The sequence below is a fragment of the Lipotes vexillifer genome, unplaced genomic scaffold (assembly GCF_000442215.2).
Source record: "Lipotes vexillifer unplaced genomic scaffold, Lipotes_vexillifer_v1.1 scaffold555, whole genome shotgun sequence".
Classification (NCBI taxonomy): domain Eukaryota; kingdom Metazoa; phylum Chordata; class Mammalia; order Artiodactyla; family Lipotidae; genus Lipotes; species Lipotes vexillifer.
In genome coordinates this window covers 166,056-186,931 of record NW_006772693.1, presented here as the reverse complement: position 1 = coordinate 186,931, position 20,876 = coordinate 166,056, and the positions used below count along the sequence as shown (strand labels likewise).

The 20,876-nt window shown below is 40.3% G+C and overlaps 1 protein-coding gene across 1 annotated transcript in view; it reads right to left on the bottom strand.

Moving 5' to 3' along the window:
- Positions 1-20,876, bottom strand: part of HECW2 (HECT, C2 and WW domain containing E3 ubiquitin protein ligase 2) — a 246,869-nt gene that overhangs the window by 154,910 nt on the left and 71,083 nt on the right. Inside the window, exon 2 of the mRNA XM_007447815.1 lies at positions 11,155-11,262. Within this exon, the coding sequence (XP_007447877.1) occupies positions 11,155-11,262 (108 nt within the window). The remainder of the gene's footprint in view (positions 1-11,154; positions 11,263-20,876) is intronic.

The following is a 20,876-nucleotide window of genomic DNA, read 5'->3' as shown; positions in this document are numbered from 1 at the left end:
GGAAAGAGTAAACACATTCTAATTCTCATGCTTTTGAGGAAATTTACCCACATTTCCAGGGATGTGCTCACCTGTTTATACGATACCGCAGGTTATCTTCTCTTTAACAAGGGCCAATGCAACCTGAAAGGGCCAGGCCCTCCCCTGCTAAAGCTCAGAAAAACAATCTTGAAAATCAAAGACAGACAATATCATTATAATGTGGAAGAACCTAATAGGGTTAGAGAAGTAATTGGACCTTGTTTTTCTCATTACTTAGTAATGGCAGCTGGACCAATGTTGGAAAGTAAAGAGAAGTAGAAATAGGCAATAAAACGTAAAGTATGCTGGCAGAGAATGAAAAGCACCAAACCTCCAACTAAGGGGCAAAAAGGCCCTTCTGATGTTGGTGGGAAGGGGCTTATGAATGGAGGTTAGAGCAGGGGCTCTGACAGTACAAATAAGAGGCTGAGGCCACCCCTTTCCCCCCACCCAATAAAAAGTCACCCACAAAGGTTCTGTTTGGGCAAGGCACTGCATCTTAGAAAGCACGCTAACCTGAGTGCCAATCAGAGATGAGGTTCTCACTTACACAAGCCACATGCACCTCTGCTATGCAGTTTCCTAATCCTGTCCACTTCCTAGGGCTGAGACAGGTAAGATATGTGAAAGCACTATATAATTCATACAAATGGCAATGTCCTCTTATTATCATTAATGATCACAAAGCAGTTCAGTAAACAGCAATGAAGCTATTTCTAAGCTTATTCACTGACCCAGGAATCAGTGAGTTCTCGAATATTGCCTGGCACAAAGTTGATACTTAACTAAATACTTCACAATGGCTGGGGACATAGATGGACAGATGAGTAGAAGAAATGAAGGAAGGACAAAAAGCAGGTCTGAATGAATGAATGAATGACCATAGTCTATGAAAGACTATGTAGAATAAAATAGATATCCTAGCATGCCAAGACAATTTCTGAAACCTCTTACATTTCAAAACTCAAGAATACACATTGCTCAGGTGACCCATTCATTTTCTGCAAGCATAAGCTCATTTGAGGAACTGTGACAGTCCTATGACAAGTAAGTGCAGATGAAGCTGATCCTCCTCTCCAATGTCTAGGAAGGTCACTTACTCAGAAATAAACCTGTCTTTGTCCTTCAAATTCATTCCAGTAGATCCCGTAATAATATAAGTGTGGGCCTCCTGCATCCTCTGGAGTTTATTCAGATAAACCAAAGCCATCTTTACTTTCAGAAACAGGTTAAATAGTGCTCAAATTCAGGTTTGCCCATGAACTCAGGTTAATTTTCAGAGAACTTACTTTGCTTGGACTTCTGATTAGCTAAAGAAAAATTTTCTCTCTGAAGATGAAAGCAAAAATTTTTAAATGTCATAAGTTTTCAAGACCAGAAGTTGAAAACAGAAGTTTTTAACCCATACCCCCAATCCCGATTTTTTTGTTTCACACCATCATCTCCAGAGATTCAAGCAAAACTTCATTATGCTGGGAAGTCCCCTTAATTCTGCTCTAGCCAGACATGGGGTAAAAAAAATTGATGTCGAGTAGTGAGGAAGATGGTGGAAGAGTAAGACGCAGAGATCACCTTCCTCCCCACAGATACAACAGAAATACATCTACACATGGAACAATTCCTACAGAACACGTACATAACACCTACTGAATGCTGGCAGAAGACCTCAGACCTCCTAAAAGGCAAGAAAGTCCCCACGTACCTGGGTAGGGCAAAAGAATAAAAAGAGACAAAAGACTAGGGGTGGGACCTGCACCAGTGGGAGGGAGCTGTGAAGGAGGAAAGGTTTCCACACACTAGGAAGCCCCTTCGAGGGCGGTGACTGTGGGTGGTGGAGGGGGGAAGCTTCGGAGCCGCAGAGAAGAGCACAGCAACAGGGGTGCGGAGGGCAAAGCGGGGAGATTCCCGCACAGAGGATCGGTGCCGACTGGCACTCACCAGCCCGACAGGCTTGTCTGCTCACCCGCCTGGGCGGGCGGGTCTGCGAGCTGAGGCTTGGCTCCAGTCGGAGCGCAGGGAAAGGGGTTGGCGGCGTCAACACAGCCTGAAGGGGGATAGTGCACCATGGCTGGCCGGGAGGGAGTCCGAGAAAAAGTCTGGAGCTGCCGAAGAGGCAGGAGACTTTTTCTTCCCTCTTTGTTTCCTGGTTTGCGAGGAGAGGGGATTAAGAGCGCTGCTTAAAGGAGCTCCAGAGACGGGCGTGAGCCGCGGCTAAAAGCGCGGACCCCAAAGACGTGCATGAGACGCTAAGGCTGCTGCTGCTGCTGCCGCCGCCACCAAGAAGCCTGTGTGCGAGCACAGGTCACTATCCACACACACACCCCCCCCCTTCCGGGGAGCCTGTGCAGCCCGCCACTGCCAGGGTCCGGAGATCCAGGGACAACTTCCCCGGGAGAATGCATGGCGCGCCCCAGGCTGGTGCAACGTCATGCTGGCCTCTGCCGCCGCAGGCCCGCCCCGCACTGCGAACCCCTCCCTGCCCCGCGGCCTGAGTGAGCCAAAGCCCCCAAATCAGCGGCTCCTTTAACCCCGTCCTGTCTGAGCGAAGAACAGATGCCCTCCGGTGACCTACACGCAGAGGCGGGGCCAAATCCAAAGCTGAGCCCCGGGAGCTGTGAGAACAAAGAAGAGAAAGGGATATTTCTCCCAGCAGCCTCGGGAGCAGCAGATTAAAGCTCCACAATCAACTTGATGTACCCTGCATCTGTGGAATACATGAATAGACAATGAATCATCCCAAATTGAGGAGGTGGACTTTAGAGCAAGATTTATTGTTTTTTCCCCTTTTCCTCTTTTTGTGAGTGTGTATGTTTATGCTTCTGGGTGAGATTTTGTCTGTACAGCTTTGCTTCCACCATTTGTCCTAGGGTTCTATCCCTCTGTATTTGGTTTTGTTTTGCTTTTGTTTTTCTTTCTAAAAAATTTTTTTCTTAATATTTATTTTAATAACTTTATTTTATCTTATTTCATTTTATCTTATTTTATTTTATCTTCTTTCTTTCTTTCCTTCCTTCCCTCCTTCCTTCCTTCCTCCCTCCCTTCTTCCTCCCTCCCCTCCTTCCTTCCTTCCTTCCTTTCTTCCTTTCTTCTTTCTTTCTTTCTTCTTTTTCTCGCTTTTATTCTGAGCTGTGTGGATGAAAGGCTCTTGGTGCTGCAGCCAGGAGTCAGTGCTGTGCCTCTGAGGTGGGAGAGTCAACTTCAGGTCATTGGTCCACAAGAGACCTCCCAGCTCCACATAATATCAAACGGGGAAAATCTCCCAGAGATCTCCATCTCAACACCAGCACCCAGCTTCACTCAACGACCAGCAAGCTACAGTGCTGGACATCCTATGCCAAAAAACTAGCAAGACAGGAACACAACCCCACCCATTAGCAGAGAGGCTGCCTAAAATCATAATAAGTCCACAGACACCCCAAAACAAACCACCAGATGTGGACCTGCCCACCAGAAAGACAAGATCCAGCCTCATCCACCAGAACACAGGCACTAGTCACCTCCACCAGGAAGCCTACACAGCCCACTAAACCAACTTTAGCCACTGGGGATAGACCCCCAAAACAACGGGAACTACGAACCTGCAGCCTGCAAAAAGGAGACCCCAAACACAGTAAGATAAGCAAAATGAGAAGATAGAAAAACACAGAGCAGATGAAGGAGCAAGATAAAAACCCACCAGACCTAACAAATGAAGAGGAAATAGGCAGTCTACCTGAAAAAGAATTCAGAGTAATGATAGTAAAGATGATCCAAAATCTTGGAAATAGAACAGAGAAAATGCAAGAAACATTTAACAAGGACCTAGAAGAACTAAAGATGAAACAAGCAATGATGAATAACACAATAAATGAAATTAAAAATACTCTAGATGGGATCAATAGCAGAATAACTGATGCAGAAGAACAGATAAGTGACCTGGAAGATAAAATAGTAGAAATAACGACTGCAGAGCAGAATAAAGAAAAAAGAATGAAAAGAACTGAGGACAGTCTCAGAGACCTCTGGGACAACATTAAACACACCAACATCTGAATTATAGGGGTTCCAGAAGAAGAAGAGAAAAAAAAAGGGACTGAGAAAATATTTGAAGAGATTATAGTTGAAAACTTCCCTAATATGAGAAAGGAAATAGTTAACCAGGTCCAGGAAGCACAGAAAGTCCCATACAGGATAAATCCAAGGAGAAATACGCCAAGACATATATTGATCAAACTGTCAAAAATTAAATACAAAGAAAACATATTAAAAGCAGCAAGGGAAAAACAACAAATAACACACAAGGGAATCGCCATAAGGTTAACAGCTGATCTTTCAGCAGAAACTCTGCAAGCCAGAAGGGACTGGCAGGGCATATTTAAAATGATGAAGGGGCAAAACCTGCAACCAAGATTACTCTACCCAGCAAGGATCTCATTCAGATTTGATGGAGAAATTAAAACCTTTACAGACAAGCAAAAGCTGAGAGAGTTCAGCACCACCAAACCAGCTTGACAACAAAGGCTAAAGGAACTTCTCTAGGCAAGAAACACAAGAGAAGGAAAAGACCTACAATAACGAACCAAAAACAGTTAAGAAAATGGGAATAGGAACATACATATCAATAATTACCTTAAATGTAAATGGCCTAAAGGCTCCCACCAAAAGACACAGATTGGCTGAATGGATACAAAAACAAGACCCATATATATGCTGTCTACAAGAGACCCACTTCAGACCTAGAGACACATACAGACTGAAAGTAAGGGAATGGAAAAAGATATTCCATGCAAATGGAAAACAAAAGAAAGCTGGAGTAGCAATTCTCATATCAGACAAAATAGACTTTAAAATAAAGACTATTACAAGAGACAAAGAAGGACACTACATAATGATCAAAGGATCGATCCAAGAAGAAGATATAACAATTGTAAATATTTATGCACCCAACATAGGAGCACCTCAACACATAAGGCAAATACTAACAGCCATAAAAGGGGAAATCGACAGTAACACAATCATAGTAGGGGACTTGAACACCCCACTTTGACCAATGGACAGATCGTCCAAAATGAAAATAAATAAGGAAACAAAAGCTTTAAATGATAAATTAAACAAGATGGACTTAATTGATATTTATAGGACATTCCATCCAAAAAAAACAGAATACACATTTTTCTCAAGTGCTCATGGAACATTCTCCAGGATAGATCATATCTTGGGTCACAAATCAAGCCTTGGTAAATTTAAGAAAATTGAAATTGTATCAAGTATCTTTTCCGACCACAACGCCATGAGACTAGATATCAATTATAGGAAAAGAGCTGTAAAAAATACAAACACATGGAGGCTAAACAATACACTACTTAATAACGAAGTTGATCACTGAAGAAATCAAAGAGGAAATTAAAAATACCTAGAAACAAATGACAATGGAGACACAACGACCCAAAACCTATGGGATGCAGCAAAAGGAGTTCTAAGAGGGAAGTTTATAGCAATATAATACTACCTTAAGAAACAGGATGCATCTCGAATAAACAACCTAACCTTGCACCTAAAGCAATTAGAGAAAGAAGAACAAAAAACCCCCAAAGTTAGCAGAAGGAAAGAAATCATAAAAATCAGATCAGAAATAAATGACAAAGAAATGAAGGAAACGATAGCAAAGGTCAATAAAACTAAAAGCTGGTTCTTTGAGAAGATAAACAAAATTGATAAACCATTAGCCAGAATTATCAAGAAAAAAAGGGAGAAGTTTCAAGTCAATAGAATTAAAAATGGAAAAGGAGAAGTAACAACTGACACTGCAGAAATACAAAAGATCATGAGAGATTACTACAAGGAACCCTATGCCAATAAAGTGGACAACATGGAAGAAATGGACAAATTCTTAGAAATGCATAACCTGCCAAGACTGAATCAGGAAGAAATAGAAAATATGAACAGACCAATCACAAGCACTGAAATTGAAACTGTGATTAAAAATCTTCCAACAAACAAAAGCCCAGGACCAGATGGCTTCACAGGCGAATTCTACCAAACTTTTAGAAAACAGCTAACACCTATCCTTCTCAAACTCTTTCAAAATATAGCAGAGGGAGGAACACTCCCAAACTCATTCTACAAGTCGACCATCACTCTGATACCAAAACCAGACAAGGATGTCACAAAGAAAGAAAACTACAGGCCAATGTCACTGATGAACATAGATGCAAAAATCCTCAACAAAATACTAGCAAACAGAATCCAACAGCACATTAAAAGGATCATACACCATGATCAAGTGGGGTTTATTCCAGGAATGCAAGGATTCTTCAATATACGCAAATCAATCAACGTGATACACCATATTAACAAATTGAAGGAGAAAAACCATATGATCATCTCAATAGATGCAGAGAAAGCATCGACAAATGCTTTTGAGAAATTATGAGAAATTCTGACAAAATTCAACACCCATTTATGATAAAAACCCTGCAGAAAGTAGGCATAGAGGGAACTTTCCTCAACATAATAAAGGCCATATATGACAAACCCACAGCCAACATCATCCTCAATGGTGAAAAACTGAAAGCATTTCCACTAAGATCAGGAACAAGACAAGGTTTCCCACTCTCACCACTCTTATTCAACATAGTTTTGGAAGTTTTAGCCACAGCAATCAGAGAAGAAAAGGAAATAAAAGGAATCCAAATCGGAAAAGAAGAAGTAAAGCTGTCACTGTTTGCAGATGACGTGATACTATACATAGAGAATCCTAAAGATGCTACCAGAAAACTGCTAGAGCTAATCAATGAATTTGGTAAAGTAGCAGGATACAAAATTAATGCACAGAAATCTCTGGCATTCCTATACACTAATGATGAAAAATCTGAAAGTGAAATCAAGAAAGCACTCCCATTTACCATTGCAACAAAAAGAATAAAATATCTAGGAATAAACCTACCTAAGGAGACAAAGGCCTGTATGCAGAAAATTATAAGACACTGATGAAAGAAATTAAAGATGATACAAATAGATGGAGAGATATACCATGTTCTTGGATTGGAAGAATCAACACTGTGAAAATGACTCTACTACCCAAAGCAATCTACAGATTCAATGCAATCCCTATCAAACTACCACTGGCATTTTTCACGGAACTAGAATAAAAAAATTCACAATTTGTATGGAAACACAAAAGACCCCAAATATCCAAAGCAGTCTTGAGAACGAAAAACGGAGCTGGAGGAATCAGGCTCCCTGACTTTAGACTATACTACAAAGCTACAGTAATCAAGACAGTATGGTACTGGCACAAAAACAGAAAGATAGATCAATGGAACAGAATAAAAAGCCCAGAGATAAACCCACACACATACGGTCACCTTATCTTTGATAAAGGAGGCAGGAATGTACAGTGGAGAAAGGACAGCCGCTTCAACAAGTGGTGCTCGGAAAACTGGACAGGTACATGTAAAAGTATGAGATTAGATCACTCCCTAACACCATACACAAAAATAAGCTCAAAATGGGTTAAAGACCTAATTGTAAGGCCAGAAACTATCAGACTTTTAGAGGAAAACCTACGCAGAACACTCTATGACATAAATCACAGCAAGATCCTTTTTGACCCTCCTCCTAGAGAAATGGAAATAAAAACAAAAATAAACCAATGGGACCTAATGAAACTTAAAAGCTTGCACAGCACAAAGGAAACCATAAACAAGACCAAAAGACAGCCCTCAGAATGGGAGAAAATATTTGCAAATGAATCAACTGACAAAGGATTAATCTCTAAAATTTACAGGCAGCTCATGCAGCTCAATAACAAAAAAATAAACAACCCAATCCAAAAATGGGCAGAAGACCTAAATAGACATTTCTCCAAAGAAGATATACAGATTGCCAACAAACACATGAAAGAATGCTCAACATCATTAATCATTAGAGAAATGCAAATCAAAACTACAATGAGATATCATTTCACACCAGTCAGAATGGCCATCATGAAAAAAATCTAGAAACAATAAATGCTGGAGAGGGTGTGGAGAAAAGGGAACACTCCTGCACTGCTGGTGGGAATGTGAAATGGTACAGCCACTGTACCACTGGAGATTCTTTAAAAAAGTACAAATAGAACTACCATATGACCCAGCAATCCCACTACTGGGCATATACCCTGAGAAAACCATAATTCAAAAAGAGTCATGTACCAAAATGTTCATTGCAGCTCTATTTACAATAGCGAGGAGATGCAAGCAACCTAAGTGTCCATCATCGGATGAATGGATAAAGAAGATGTGGCACATATCTACAATGGAATATTACTCAGCCATAAAAAGAAACGAAATTGAGCTATTTGTAATGAGGTGGATAGACCTAGAGTCTGTCATACAGAGTGAAGTAAGTCAGAAAGAGAAAGAGAAATACCGTATGCTAATACATATATATGGAATTAAAGAATAAAAATGTCGTGAAGAATAAAAATGTCATGAAGAACCTTGGGGTAAGACAGGAATAAAGACACAGAGCTACTAGAGAATGGACTTGAGGATATGGGGAGGGGGAAGGGTAAGCTGTGACAAAGCGAGAGAGAGGCATGGACATATATACACTACCAAACGTAAAATAGCTAGCTAGTGGGAAGCAGCCGCATAGCACAGGGAGATTAGCTCGGTGTTTTGTGACCACTTAGAGGGGTGGGATAGGGAGGGTGGGAGGGAGGGATACGCAAGAGGGAAGAGATATGGGAACATATGTATACGTATAACTGATTCACTTTGTTATAAAGCAGAAACTAACAGACCATTGTAAAGCAATTATACTCCAAAAAAGATGTAAAAAAATAATTGATGTCTATGAGATCTAAGAGACACAGACTACACTTCTAAGGACTGATATAAACACCACCTGAGGTTTTTACACTGAATGGATTTTGAAAGGATAGGGATGTGTGTTGGGGGAGATCCCATTCTGATGAATGAAGATAAAGTTATTCTAAAGGCAAATCTTTCTGTAATTCCTATTCACTGTCTTGCACTTAAACTTATACAACTTTTCTCAGTCCTTAAAAATGCATTACTGGGCTTCCCTGGTGGCGCAGTGGTTGAGAGTCCGCCTGCCGATGCAGGGGACACGGGCTCGTGCCCCGGTCCGGGAAGATCCCACATGCCGCGGAGCGGCTGGTCCCGTGAGCCATGGCTGCTGAGGCTGTGCGTCCAGGGGGGGACACCACACCAAAAAAAAAAAAAAAAAAAAAAAAAACTTAAAAAGAAATGCATTACTAAATATTTCCAGTTTTACAACTATGCTACACAACACCCCCAATTTTGTGCGTGAAGAATTAAGGTGGAAATGCTAAATTAGAGGAGAAAAGCAAAAGCATTCCCAATTCCTAGCTTCAATATCAAGCCCATTTCTGTTAAATACTAAGACTGAGATGTAAAGAAAAATTTTTGTCATGCCAGAGATGTTTACTATACCCTTATCAGCCAGGACATTATGAATCTCTAATTCATACTTCATGGAGAAAGAAAATCAATCATGTCAAGTGGGATACTCTGTAACTGGGTCTTTTATACATGTTACAAATTATAGCAGTGTGTGGTACTGACTTCTTCCCAGGTGTTTACATGAGCCCCATCATGTGAATCTGCGCACTCCATCCACAGGCAACCATTCCTAGCCATCTCCAGCATTTTAAAGCAAACAGGAAGGTTGTTTTGCCTTTTTCCCTGAAGTTCAGTTGGCAATACTTCTCATTTAGACCATCCTCTTAAGCCCTGGGATCTTTTCAAAGGAGGAATTACACTGAAAGTAAACCCAGCTACTTCCCATTCCATTTTCACCAGATTCTTTTTATCACTTATTTTTCTCATTACTTAGTAATGGCAGCTGGACCAATGTTGGAAAGTAAAGAGAAGTAGAAATAGGCAATAAAAACAAATCACCCATAATCTCACCTCCGAGATACAACCCTTGTTCACATTTTGGCAAATCTCCTTCCAGACTTTTTCCTACATGCTGTATTAGCTGGGATTATGCTGTATGTATCTGCTTCCCACTTATTGTTATATCATGAGCATTTTCCCTTAATAACTACATTCCATGGAAGGAGAAAATCTAGCCAGAAATTGAACTATGAAAAAAAAGACAGTCCTTAGAGGACAGAAGTGGGATTCAAGAAAACTATGAAATGCTGACCTACCAGTAAGGATGGTCAAAGAAATTATCTGGTGTCTTTAATGGCAATTCAAAATAATAGATGTTAATCTTTTAAAATGACTTTTTATATTACAGAAGTTTTACATGCTTCAAGAAAAACATGCTTACATCAGATTTCCATTTAATCAAACTTACTTTATAGTTTATGGTTTGATAACTACCATTCTTAAGTACCAGTATCCACACACTCTCTCTCTTTCTTATATTAAATCCCTTGCATATAGAAAATTTAATTCTTACACAGAGCTAAACAGCTCAGAAAAATTTTAAAGAGCTCATTTTTTTCTACATTAAAGAAAAATAGATTCTGTAAATGTAGAAGTTAACCTGGACCAACTAGTAAATCATTTATATATATAATACTATATATAAGTACTATATATAAGCATTTGTATTTATAAGTAAGTATCAATATAAATCAGATCAACTGGGAAACGGTTATTTGCAGTCAATTTCTGATTCCTAGTAAATGACCTCTATGGCAGTGTGCCCCACACTATCTCATCTACACTTGGAAAGACCAAGACCCAAATGCAAAACTTATTCTGCTGCTGGGAAAAATAACAGTGAAGTATTCTACAGGCAAATAAAATTCTTAGATTAACTGAAATCTTGAATTATTCTTTCTCCTCGTAATTAATATAATATTAATTATAAATGAGATATAAGGGTATATAAAAATGTGTAAAGTATTAAAATAACCATACATAATTTATATACCATACATTCATCAGGTACATTTTACACACACAAGTTTTTCAAATTATATGAACATTGTCTAATGAGCATTTTCCAAAACAATATATTTTCCAGTTTGGGGCAACATGGCATATATGTATAAACCAGAGCCCAAAACTTTTACAATAAAAATCAGGAAAGACTCTATAGATTTCTGCATATTTCTGCAATGTTCAATCACACACTTATATTTCACACTTAGTTACTTACGCTCCATGAAATAAGGCCCAGGCTCAATTCTCCATACAATTTGTCCTTTTTGTGTTCCAGTTACACCCCTGTTTTTAGAATCCCAGAAGTTGGCTGGAGAATTCTCATCTGAAAAAAACAAAGAAACACTTTTTAATCTTAATTATAACCTCTTTGTCTTTCCTTAGCTGAAAGACTAATACAAGTTCTAAAATAAATGGAAAAGAAAATGAAGGGGAAATATTAATGAACACTATTGTTAATGACTTACTTCCTCCCAGCAGATTACCCTGAATTTCTACATTTGCATTTATCCAGGAGAATTGGGGAGGAGGGTGGGAAGGTGGAAAGGAGATGGCACGTCCAGGCTTGGCCAGGTTGTTCACTGTTGCCAAAAGACAAAACCACAAAGAACAAAGGGTATGATTGCTCATCAACCAGCAATGAGATGATATATAAGAAAAGGGTTGGGTGAGCTCCCATCTATAAAATCCTTTATCAAAAGAGAAGGAGGAGTAAGGCCAGACACTATAAAACTCGTAGCAGAAAACATAGGCAGAACACTCTATGACATAAATCACAGCAAGATCCTTTTTGACCCACCTCCTAGAGAAATGGAAATAAAAACAAAAATAAACAAATGGGACCTAATGAAACTTAAAAGCTTTTGCACAGCAAAGGAAACCATTATCAAGACGAAAAGACAACCCTCAGAATGGGAGAAAATATTTGCGAAGGAAGCAACTGACAAAGGATTAATCTCCAAAATTTACAACCAGCTCACACGGCTCAACATCAAAAAAACAAACAACCCAATCCAAAAATGGGCAGAAGACCTAAACAGACATTTCTCCAAAGAAGATATACAGATCGCCAACAAACACGTGAAAGGATGCTCAATGTCACTAATCATTAGAGAAATGCAAATCAAAACTACAATGTGGTATCACCTCACACTAGTCAGAAGGGCCATCATCAAAAAATCTAGAAACAATAAATGCTGGAGAGGGTGTGGAGAAAAGGGAACCCTCTTGCACTGTTGGTGGAATGTAAATTGATACAGCCACTATGGAGAACAGTATGGAGGTTCCTTAAAAAACTAAAAATAGAATTACCACATGACCCACCAATCCCACTACTGGGCATATACCCTAAGAAAACCATAATTCAAAAAGAGTCATGTACCACAATGTTCATTGCAGCTCTATTTACAATAGCCAGGACATGGAAGCAACCTAAGTGTCCATCAACAGATGAATGGATAAAGAAGATGTGGCACATATCTACAATGGAATATTACTCAGCCATAAAAAGAAACGAAACTGAGTTATTTGTAATGAGGTAGATGGACCTAGAGTCTGTCATACAGAGTGAACTAAGTCAGAAGGAGAAAGACAAATACCGTATGCTAACACATATGTATGGAATCTAAAAAAAAAAAAAAAAATGGTTCTGAAGAACCTAGGGGCAGGACAGAAATAAAGATGCAGACATAGAGTATGGAGTTGAGGCCACGGGGAGGGGGAAGGGTAAGCTGGGACAAAGTGAGAGAGTGGTATGGACATATATATACACTACCAAATGTAAGATCGATAGCTAGTGGGAAGCAGCCACATAGCACAGGGAGATCAGCTCGGTGCTTTGTGACCACCTAGCAGGGTTGGATAGGGAGGGTGGGAGGGAGACGCAACAGGGAGGAGATATGGGGATATATGTATATGTATGGCTGATTCACTTTGTTATAAAGCAGAAACTAACACACCATTGTAGAACAATTATACTCCAATAAAGATGTTAAATTAAAAAAAAAAGAAAGAAAAGGAAGAGCAAAGCTGGTAGAATATAACAGAATCAAGATGGGATGAAACAAAGGGACATTGAGCTATGAAACTGAGTCAAGACACAGCACAGGTTGGCCATGGACAGTGCTCAGGAGACACCAACTAAGTTATCAGGTTGGCTAGGACAATCGTTTACAAAAGGTCGGTAGCAGAAGATCTTGAGTCAATACAAGAAAAGGAAAGAGGAAGAAGGATAGAAAGAACAGATCTAAAGAGCAGCCTGAAAGTAGCATTCTCCAAGCTCTCTGACCTCATGGCACTAAGAAAATGGTAATATTTGTAGGACACACTGGAGTACATGAAAGAGACACTTACAACTTAAGATTATAGTAGGGGTGCTCTAGCTGCCCCAGGTTCTGCCCCACCCTGAAGGTGGAAGGGATTCATATTCTTTTTTTTTCTTTCTTTTCTTTTCTTTTGCGGTACGCGGGCCTCTCACTGTTGTGGCCTCTCCCGTTGCAGAGCACAGGCTCCGGACGTGCAGGCTCAGCGGCCATGGCTCATGGGCCCAGCCGCCCCGCGGCATGTGGGATCTTCCCGGACCGGGGCACGAACCCGTGTCCCCTGCATCGGCAGGCGGACTCTCAACCACTGCGCCACCAGGGAAGCCCAAGGGATTCATATTCTTTAACTTGCTCACATCACACTAGTTTGAAGTTCTGTCCTAGGGCCCTGTAATAGGAAATGAAACTAAAAACAGGAAAAAGAGACCATTCAGAGTTCTATAGGTACATAAAAATGTGTGCTGAGATACTGGCTCTTAAAATCAGATGTACCTCATTTGCTTCCCCAAATCCCTTTCCCAGGAGGGAAGATTAGGGAAACACTTTAACTGAGAGCTGGAATTAAGCTGCGAGGGTGAAGTAAGAGATCCACTAAAATAAGAGAGGAGAGAAAAGGTCCCAAGCCCAAGGGAACAGTCCTGAGAAGAAAAACCTCACTTCTTATGAGCATAAAAGGAACAGAAAGTGGGCCAGGTGAGGGGTTGGATAATCCAGCTCCACTGGATTTCAATCCAGTGGTTGTCCTTGGGGCCCACTGGTTTCATCACATTGAGAAGTCAAAGAAGTTTGGGAGGAATGGTCGTTTCCTGCTATCTGTAATCAGCACAGTGTAAGTCAAAGATTCTTTATCGTGAAAAGGCCAAGAAGCAGCCACTGTTCTTGTAAGAATGGAAAGGCATAACTGACTCAGGGCATCACCTCCCCTCATAGATAAACAACACAAGGCCATCCACTCCATTCCATCACAAAAATAGAACCACAACACTGATATTTAGAAGGCACTCAGACAATCACCTAAAACTGGATTTGAAAGATGTCATGTGGCTCCTCAGGGCAGACCTTGCTCACTGCCTATCCCTTGAGCCTCTTCCTTGTCAACTGAGCCCCAATTCTGTCCGAGGTAACAATGTGCCCAGTTAAAAATAGTTGCCTCTCCAGAATCCCTTGCAGCTAAGGGTGGCATGTGGCCAGTGAGACGTAGGTAGAATTCTACTGGGTGGGACTTCTGGGAAAGCTGTTATTTTTCTGATTGATAAAAGGACAGACTCAATAATCTTTTTGTTCTCCCCCCTCCCCTCTCCTTAGATGAGAGCCACATACTAAGAATGGCAGAGAAAGAAGCTGAATGGCCTTGAGCCCTGAATGGCCTTCAGGCTTTTTACTACCGAGGCAAAAATAAACTCCTATTTACTTAAGCTCCTGTGGTTGGGTTTCTGTTACTTGCAGCTGAACACAATTCCTAACAGACACAACTACCATCCTAAAAATCACTCCGTGATTTAGATGCATCATGCCCGACTTGACCCAGAATCGCTGAGACTGCATCACTTCTCCAGGTTAGACAACAAAGGTAGTTTCTTCCTTTCTAAAACATACTGGGCAGAGCTGCTGGCATAGGGACAGGGACTCTCATGTTTTCACAACAAATGTATTGTATTAGCTGTTGGTCACATGCAAGGCGCTGGACCCTGAAGGGAACAGAACACAGGTGTAGGGAGTAGAAGGTGTCCAGCTGTTCAAAACCCTTTTTTTAAGAAACACGGCTATGCACATGGGAAATTTTCTGAAAATACTGTTGTGTCAGTTTCCTCCTGAGGCCTCAGGAAAGATGAGGCAACATCAAATCTCATTTTAGGAGCATGCATTAGGATCACAATGATAAAAAGCAACATTAATAAATTTGTACTTGTTAAAGTGTGACCTCTCTGTTAGAGGGTTTGCACTTCTGCTATTACTAAACTTTTTCTCCCCAAGCCATCAGTTAAGTCAAACCAAGTACACACTTCTGACACAATGACCCTGGGAAGATGGGGCACTAAGGAGCAGAAATGGGAGGGAGTGGGGGTAATGGGACGAGGAGATATCGTGAGAGGACTGAGCTCCACGCAGAAGTGATGCCTGAGGTTTGACACAACCCCTTACATGTTCCCTGGAGAATTTTGACAGAGAACCAGTGCCAGCATCTCCTGTTCCAAGAAGGGCCACTAATAACTTTTTCTTTGCCAGTTATATTCACTTCAAGGTAGAAATACTGCATTGCACGAATATCCATCCTTGGTCTCAGAAGTTGGAAACAAGGGAGGATGAGTTATGGGTGCTTCCTCCCCAGACTCCTCACCAAGAAAGGGACCTAGAGTTAGGGGTTCGGTTCACCCACCAGCTTGTGTGGGTTGGGATAAAACATGTATCTCTGACTTTTACTCCTATCTTTGGTTCATAGGTTATGTGGACAACTCCATTTGGTTAAATATATGATATTTAAAGAAATAAAGGCTAGCCCCTTGAAGCAAAATGTCAAAAATGTACCATGAGTATTCAGGCCCATAGGGAACTCAAATGTCCCATATATGTTGAGAAATGGGTCAGAATTAGGATGAACAGGCCCAGAGCAGAAGCTTGATGGGTATGTTCTGATTTTTTTTTTTTAAGCCCAAATGCCATAGCAAGAAACAAATCTGTAAACCTTCATGGGGAAGGTCTTATTCCCCACCAAGCATACTGTCTGTCATCTAGAAATTACCCAAGTTGGTTAAAATTCTGGTTATTTTAGATGGAAATCTTTCTCCAGTGAGATTATGTTTCTGAAAATTCATCATCTCTGACAGATACTAGCACTCCTGCTACTGACTGGCAGCTACTCTTAATTGAACATGTAAAATCCCTAGAAATAAACCAGTGTCGTGGCATAGGGTTCAAATTATTTTGTGACGGCTCTCACAGTCTCCACCACAGCTCCAGCTCCTACTGACGTGGGCCAGCTGAGCTCTGACCAGCCTTGGTGGCACCATTCTAAAAAATACCTAGAATGACTCATCCCTTGTCTTTGTTTCAAGAAGACCAATTTTAACTTGTCCTTCAGACTAAACCTTTTTTTCCTTAAGTAGGTTAACACTTTCATTTAGGTTGCAATCCATTCTAGGCTAGCCCAAGAACATCTTTTCAGTGACAGCATTTTTCTGCTCAGGTCTATTTTTTATGGATATTTGAGGACAGAATATTTTTTCCCAGATTGTGTAAGTTGTTTTTCTTCACCCTCATTTAACATCTGTATTAGATGACTCAATCTTTTTAAAATGCCCCCAACTCCAAATAAGAAAAATAACTGAGTATAAAAACAGTACACCAAAGAAAGCCTTCTAAATTCCCTACATGTATCGTATAGACATAATTATACATCTATTTCTTCCTTTAATTGAAAAAAGATTCTGATAGATCAAAGAAATGTCATTGGTCTTTAAAGCCAATTATCAATTTTTCCATTTATACTTGGCCACTTCCCTTCCCCATTTCTCTTAAGAGCTATTCAAATCTGTCTCACTGTCCTTACATTCTCTAATTTCCACCCTCTGACTTACAACAGGGTACCATGCACCCTATGGCATCTAGAACATGGAGGACATCAAGCCCCATTTCCCTGGTTTCTCCCTCTCCCTACCGCCATCTTTTCTGAACCCACATGTATTTCTTGCTTTCTTGCCCAGGGTTTTACCCCCCATTATGGTGGTGCCCTTGACTCAAACCCTTCCATCAGTCACCTTCTCTCACCTTGACCTTTAGCTTTTTCCTCTCAACCGAGAAACACGTCAGCTTCCATGAGACCTATTTGTCTGCCTTTGCTCTTTGACCATTGCCTTCCTTGCCCCCTTTCCCATCCACATTTTTATTTCCCTTCTTACTAACGTTAAAATATCTGTTATAGTTACAATGGAGTCTGTATTCTAGGAGTGTACGTTCTAGATACTTAGGTAACTTTCTAGCTGGAATATAATTACAAAAAGAAACATTGGAGATGTTTAATTCATGTACCTAAATATCTTTTCTAAATCTAATTTTGTTTGGCAGGGTTTATATGAAGCTTGTCCACTCATGTCTCTTACATATTCTTTATTCTCTTATAAATCTAGTTGGCAGTACATGCTCTGTAAATAAAAAGGCAAAGCACACACCCAAAAAGCCTTAAAATCCTTCTAATATAATTTTCATTCCTGTTTGTGAATATTGTGGGAACACGATCAAGAAAACTTTTGAAAATCTTTACTCTTGCCTTATTTTAGCAATCCATGATACTTTCCGAAAATGATTTCATTTAGTGTTTTTTAAAATTACAGTTGACCCCTGAACAAAGGCAGGGGTTAGGCACACCGCCCCTCTCTGAAGTCAAAAATCGACATAGTCGGCCCTCTGCATACTGATGGGGTTCCCACTTACCCGCAGGCAGTTTCCATATCTGCGATTCAACCAACCGTGGATCACGTAGTACCGCAGTATTTACTATTGAAAAAAATCTGTGTATAAGTGGACCTGAGCAGTTCAAACCCATGTTCTTCAAGCATCAACTGTACTCTTCTAGGGCTATTCCAATTAATTTTTTTTTAATACTGTAATTAGTTCTGTTAAGTCTGCTCCTCCAAGGGAGAAACAAAGTGTTTGGACCCAGAAGTAAAGGAGTAGGGATATAAGATTACACCACACAGAACTAACTCTCTTCTATTAACTGCAGAGCATAGTAGCTCAGAGAATTTTCTCAGAAATTTGGTTAATTAGGTGAGAAATAGTCCCCTTCCTTTAATGAGAACCACAAGGTTTTACCTTGGGGTCTTAAACAAAATCTCTATATAAGCAGATTTACCAACATCTCCTGCACATTCAGTAGGTCACAAATCATCATTGGCTACCTTCCCCTTTAGCTAACTGATCCTCTGGGGCAATGACTGCCCAACTCCATTGCTCACAATGAATATCCTGGGGGCTCCTTCAAAAATGCTGACTTTGATTCAGTAGGTTTGAGTCGAGATGCAGGAATTTGAATTTTAGGAAGCACCCCAACCAGGTGATTCTGCTACAGGTACTACAAACACCTCACATGGAAAAAAATCTGTTCCATGGTAATTTCCAGAGAAACTGAGCAATCATAGCAATGCTGTGGACCATGCACATCTCATTGACCACTGTCCCTCTCACTTGCTAGCTTGTTCCTTTCCTTCCTTCCTCCCTCCTTCCCTCCCTTCCTTCTTTCATTTGAATGGCATTTATTGACTGTCTTATGAAGGTCAGGAACATCCATTTCCTGCCATAAGGAGTTGGCAGTACAGTAGGAGAAGACTGGCATATAAGGTACAATGCAATGTTAAAAGTGCTATGATAGAGGTGTGCATACTTTATAAAGTGTTAAAGGAGAACTGAGGGGGAATGATTAGCATTCCCTGTGACCGTGTATAATGACTACGGCTCTGGATCTATCAAGTTTGAAGTGTCTTTGGGAGATGCATATGGAGATATCCTTTCAGAGGTCTACACATTTAAGCCAGTCATTAAGGTATCCCATCCATTCCTTTGCTTCGCTATTCTCTAGACATATTGTTTTGTCTCCCAAGGTTCATTTTTTGGTTCCATAAATGGTCATCAGAAGCAACAAATAAGTAGCATATTTAGAGCTGAATTCAGTGGTAAAAGTTACTGTTTGTCGTTCCCATGACATTATCATTTTCTTACTTGGAAAAGTAGGATTAATTATATTAATTTACAATATGATTGTAAAGAGTAATTTTAAAAAATATATGAATTCTTTTTAAAATGCCACAAAAACCTAAAATAACGTAAGCATGAAGTCTTTTATGCTTCAAACTCTTCCTTACCTGTAATATTTCACACACAGAGGTAGTGTGAAAATAATCTTTTAAAGATTAATTTTTTTTCTGTACATGACTTTTGGATTGCAGAAATGTCCTGTGAAAAGGTATATACAGGAGACATGGCCAGACATATTAAACATATCCAAAATAATTGGGATTTGGAAATGTTTCTATGTCTATATTAATATTTCCAAAACCTCCATACAGTACTGGAGATAAAACAAAAAAGTATTCAAAGTCCTCACTATTCTATCAGTCAACCTAGGGGACTTGAAAAAAGATAAGAAATTTTGTAAGAAAGATGCCATGCGACAGACTGTGACAGATGAAAAATGATGTTTACAAATGTTCTTTTGCTTTAAAGTAATCCCTCCCTACATTTTCTTGAAAAATGGCATAAACATCTAACTTGATTTTAAATTACTTTTTGGATAAAAATTGAATATACCTATGTCCTGAGATTGGATCATAAAGAGGCCTGGCTTTCTTCCAGCTACACTCAGAAATTAGATGCCTTGTCTAGGATTTGGGATTTAGAGCAATCCTAAGCTACAATTTGAATCAAAATGATCATTCTAGACCTGGGCAAAAACACATCTTCACAGGGGCTGCCTGACTGTTAAAACTTTGCAAATTTACCTGCATGTGCTAGGCAAGTTATAGAATCCCACTAGGCAAGTTATGCGAGAGCAAAACTCTGACAATGGCTGAGATCTGAACTACATTGCAGGCGGGTGAGGGGGTGACCCTTTATCACTGATTGTACCAAACAGAGCACCAATCTTATTAAGATTGGAATTAAGATGAGAATTCACTCACAAACTTCATGAATTGGCACACTCGGCATTTGTTTTTAACCCAATGTCCCTAGATGCCCAATTCTGTACACCCTCCCTGGATGGAAAATAAAAGAGTGTGAGTATCGGACATATTTAGGGATTGCAATGGTGACACCATGCTATCAAATGAGAATGCGCCCACTGCCACTTGAATATTTTCTTATATTGATAGATACCAGAAAGGTTTGCTGATTATAATGTGCCAGAGATGAGAGAAAAAGACACTGGCACATTACAGGACAGAAAAAGCAACAGAGGCTGAGAAGACCCTCTGGCAAGTCGGTAAGGTCTGGCCTTGGGGATGTTTGCACTGAAGGGCGTGTGCCCCACTAAGAAGGGAACACTGGCGAGGCGGGGTGGGAAGAGTGAGGCTCATATACTGATTCAGTGCCACTCACACCACTGTATGAGAGAGGTGTGCTACTGTTGTCTCCTCTGCAGGAGGCCTCACCAGGGGTGGTGCAGCCCAATCTGAAGAATGTTATATGTTTCAGTAGATCCAGGCTGGGTGACATAACTTATAGCCAAGTCCTAACCACACCCCTGAGGGGTCTCCTCAACATTCAGACCTCCAGACATGCTAGGCAGAGGCAGGAGGCCCTGCTAATATGCAACTTCCTGTATAAAATACCTGATCCTAAACTAGTCAATTAAACACTCAGCTGACAAGGAGGGAACCACCAACAGACCAGTGAGAAGAAACACTTGGCTTCATTTTAGCAAATACCTCTCAAGAGTTTCAGTCAGAGAGGGTTTACAGAAGAATTCACTTTAAACATAGGTAATGTTTACATATTGAAAATGTCTTACCTCTTGTTCATTAGGATCCCTGTTTCTTTCAGAGTAAAATTCAAAGTCTTTTTGGAGGTTAATAGTGCCCTACAGGATCTGGCAGCCCCCTTCCCCACCCCCCAAAAAATTAGAGCT